Raw genomic sequence first — 2,800 nt, forward strand, 5'->3', positions numbered from 1 at the left:
TTTTTTTTTTTTTTTTTTTTTGAGATGGAGTCTTGCTCTGTCACCCAGGCTGCAGTGTAGTGGCATGATCTCGGCTCACTGCAAGCCTTTTTTTGTGTGTGTATTTTAGTAGAGACAGGGTTTTGACGTGTTGCCCAGGGTGGTCTCAAACTCCTGAGCGCAGGCAATCCATCCACGTTGGCCTCCTAAAGTGCTGGGATTACAGGCATGAGCCACTACACCCAGCCTGTTTCTTAACCAATGACCTAGAGGTGCTTTTAGATCCCTACCACTGGCCCTGTTGCTACCACGTGGGTGCCCAGCCTTTACTCAGTTTCTTTTTTTTTTTTTTTTTTTTTGAGATGGACTCTCGCTCTGTCTCCCAGGCTGGAGTGCAGTGGCGCGATCTCGGCTCACTGCAAGCTCCACCTCCTGGGTTCTCACCATTCTCCTGCCTCAGCCTACTGAGTAGCTGGGACTACAGGTGCCCGCCACCACGCCCGGCTAATTTTTGTAGTTTTAGTAGAGATGGGGTTTCACCATGTTAGCCAGGATGGTCTCGATCTCCTGACCTCATGATCTGCCCGCCTCGGCCTCCCAAAGTGCTGGGTTTACAGGCGTGAGCCACCGTGCCTGGCCACAGTGGTCCATTTTTAAGACAAAGTACCTTGAACCGGTTTAGTTCAGCAAAGTACAGAAGAAATAGGATATACTAGGCTCCTGTTTGGAGAGGCAATGCCTGCATGTTCAGGGCCCACCTCCTCCCTACTTAGTTGCCCTCGCTTCAACCAAAGAAGATTAGTCTAAGATGAAAGTTTACTAGCCTACAAATTGCTCACTTTGTTCTTATCAGCCTGCCCAGCTACTTAGGTCATAAGTCAAATACTTGAAGAACCCTGAGCTTACTAGGATGGCAATGCATTGTGGGCTGCAACACAATGCAGTAAGACAACCCTAGAAAAATGTCTGAAGCCCCTCCACAACAATCAATAGGCAACACCCGGGAAGATTGTGACTCCACAGTACTCAGTCTATGAGGAACCAGGGGAGGGACCTGCACACTAGGGGATAAATTGCTTATTGAAACTGTGCTGGGCGGGTCTGCCCATCAGACACCGAATCTGGCAACACTGTCACTAAAGGTCTCACTTTCAGCCAGCCATGGAGGCTCATGCCTGTAATTCCAGCACTTCTGGAGGCTAAGGTGGGCTGATTACCTAAGGCTAGGAGTTTGAGACCAGCCTGGCTAACATGGTGAAACACCGTCTCTACTAAGAATGCAAAAATTAGCTGGCATGGGGACACATGTCTGTAATCCCAGCTACTCAGAAGGTTGAGGCAGAAGAATTTATTGAGACCAGAAGTTTGCACTCAGCCAACATTGCACCACTGCACTCCAGCCTGGCTAACTGAGTGAGATTCTATCTTAAAAAAAAAAAAAGAAAGAAAAAAAAGAGAGAGAGATGAAAAAGAGAGAGACGAGAGAGAGAGAAAGAGAGAGAGAGAGAGAGGAGAAGAAAAGAAAAGAAAGAAAATCTTACTTTTGCTGTTTTTCAGCTCCCTGAGTCTATTCTTTGGGTTTGGACTGGTGAGTTTGTTTCTCACATCAGAAAACCAACATTTCCTTAAAAGACAAAGAAAGGTGATCTTACCTGGGCATCATCATCCTCCTCCTCCTCATCATCATCACAATCACTATCTTCACTTCGTGGAAGGGCTACTAAACTCAGGTTGTCCTCAGGAGAAGCTAGAAGGACACAGAGGAAAGATCAGTGCCCTGGGTGTTTGTGACTGTGAGTCACTCAGGGAGCTTTGCTGGATGTGGTGTATGCAAGTGGTTGATTAACAAGCATGGCCTGAGTTGATGCTGGGCTATTCTGCTGAGTAGAAGAGGGATGGCAGAGGAGGGGAGCAGCAAAAACATGAGACATGGAGGCCTTGGCCTTGTACTAGAGGCATCATGCAGAAATACAAAGAGTCAAGCCAGAATGCAACTAAAATGCACACTAATGGTCAGTGGAAGAGTGCCTTCTTCCCTCTCAAATGTTTTGAAACTCTTCTAAACAAACAGTATTTTCATAACATATTCAAGACCATGCCAGTACAGTGGGATCCACTTATGATGGTATTATATTTAACATCTGTTTTAAAGGATTTATTACATAATTAAAAGCCTATTTTATTGATAAAATGGATTCAATTTTACCCAAACTATTCTATTAATCACACATTCTTTTTCATAAAGATCATTTTTAAAAATAAATATTAAAATGCTACAATTAAAAATAGTCATGATTTCCTCTTTGTAAGTCTTCTGGAACCAGGGTGTGTGAACAAAACCTATTGAGCCCCTGTGATCAGGGGCTTCAGCAGCTCTGTGTCACTCTCCCTGAGGAGAGTCCCTAAAGATCAGGCTTTATTCAAACAGGCCAAGTTCACAGACCCTGCTCTACCTACACCAGTGAAGCTGAGAGATGTGACTGAACACTTTCTGCCATGAGGATAAGTTTCCAGGTTCAAATATACATTAATTACTGAAATGAGGAAATGTATACCAACAGAAATGAACACATTCATGAAAAAATGTCCATGAGTACGGGGTGATTTTTGGTTAACTAGCTTACATAAATTTTTTTTATTTGATGCTTATTCATTCAGACATACAAAATATTGGTATAACAAATCACAAATTTGGCCAGGTGCGGTGGCTCATGCCTGTTATTGCAGCACCTTAGGAGGCCGAGGTGGGAAGATCATGAGGTCAAGAGATCGAGACCATCCTGGCCAATATGGTAAAACAACACCTCTGCTAAAAAAAAAA

At 44.1% G+C, this 2,800-nt stretch overlaps 1 protein-coding gene across 1 annotated transcript in view; it reads right to left on the minus strand.

The window, feature by feature from the left end:
- Positions 1–2,800, minus strand: part of LOC105536085 (aspartate-rich protein 1-like) — a 32,619-nt gene that overhangs the window by 13,632 nt on the left and 16,187 nt on the right. Inside the window, exon 7 of the mRNA XM_011975359.1 lies at positions 1,632–1,726. Coding sequence (XP_011830749.1) covers positions 1,632–1,726 — 95 coding nt within the window. The remainder of the gene's footprint in view (positions 1–1,631; positions 1,727–2,800) is intronic.

This window comes from Mandrillus leucophaeus, unplaced genomic scaffold (genome assembly GCF_000951045.1).
Source record: "Mandrillus leucophaeus isolate KB7577 unplaced genomic scaffold, Mleu.le_1.0 Scaffold154, whole genome shotgun sequence".
NCBI classification, from domain to species: Eukaryota; Metazoa; Chordata; class Mammalia; order Primates; family Cercopithecidae; genus Mandrillus; species Mandrillus leucophaeus.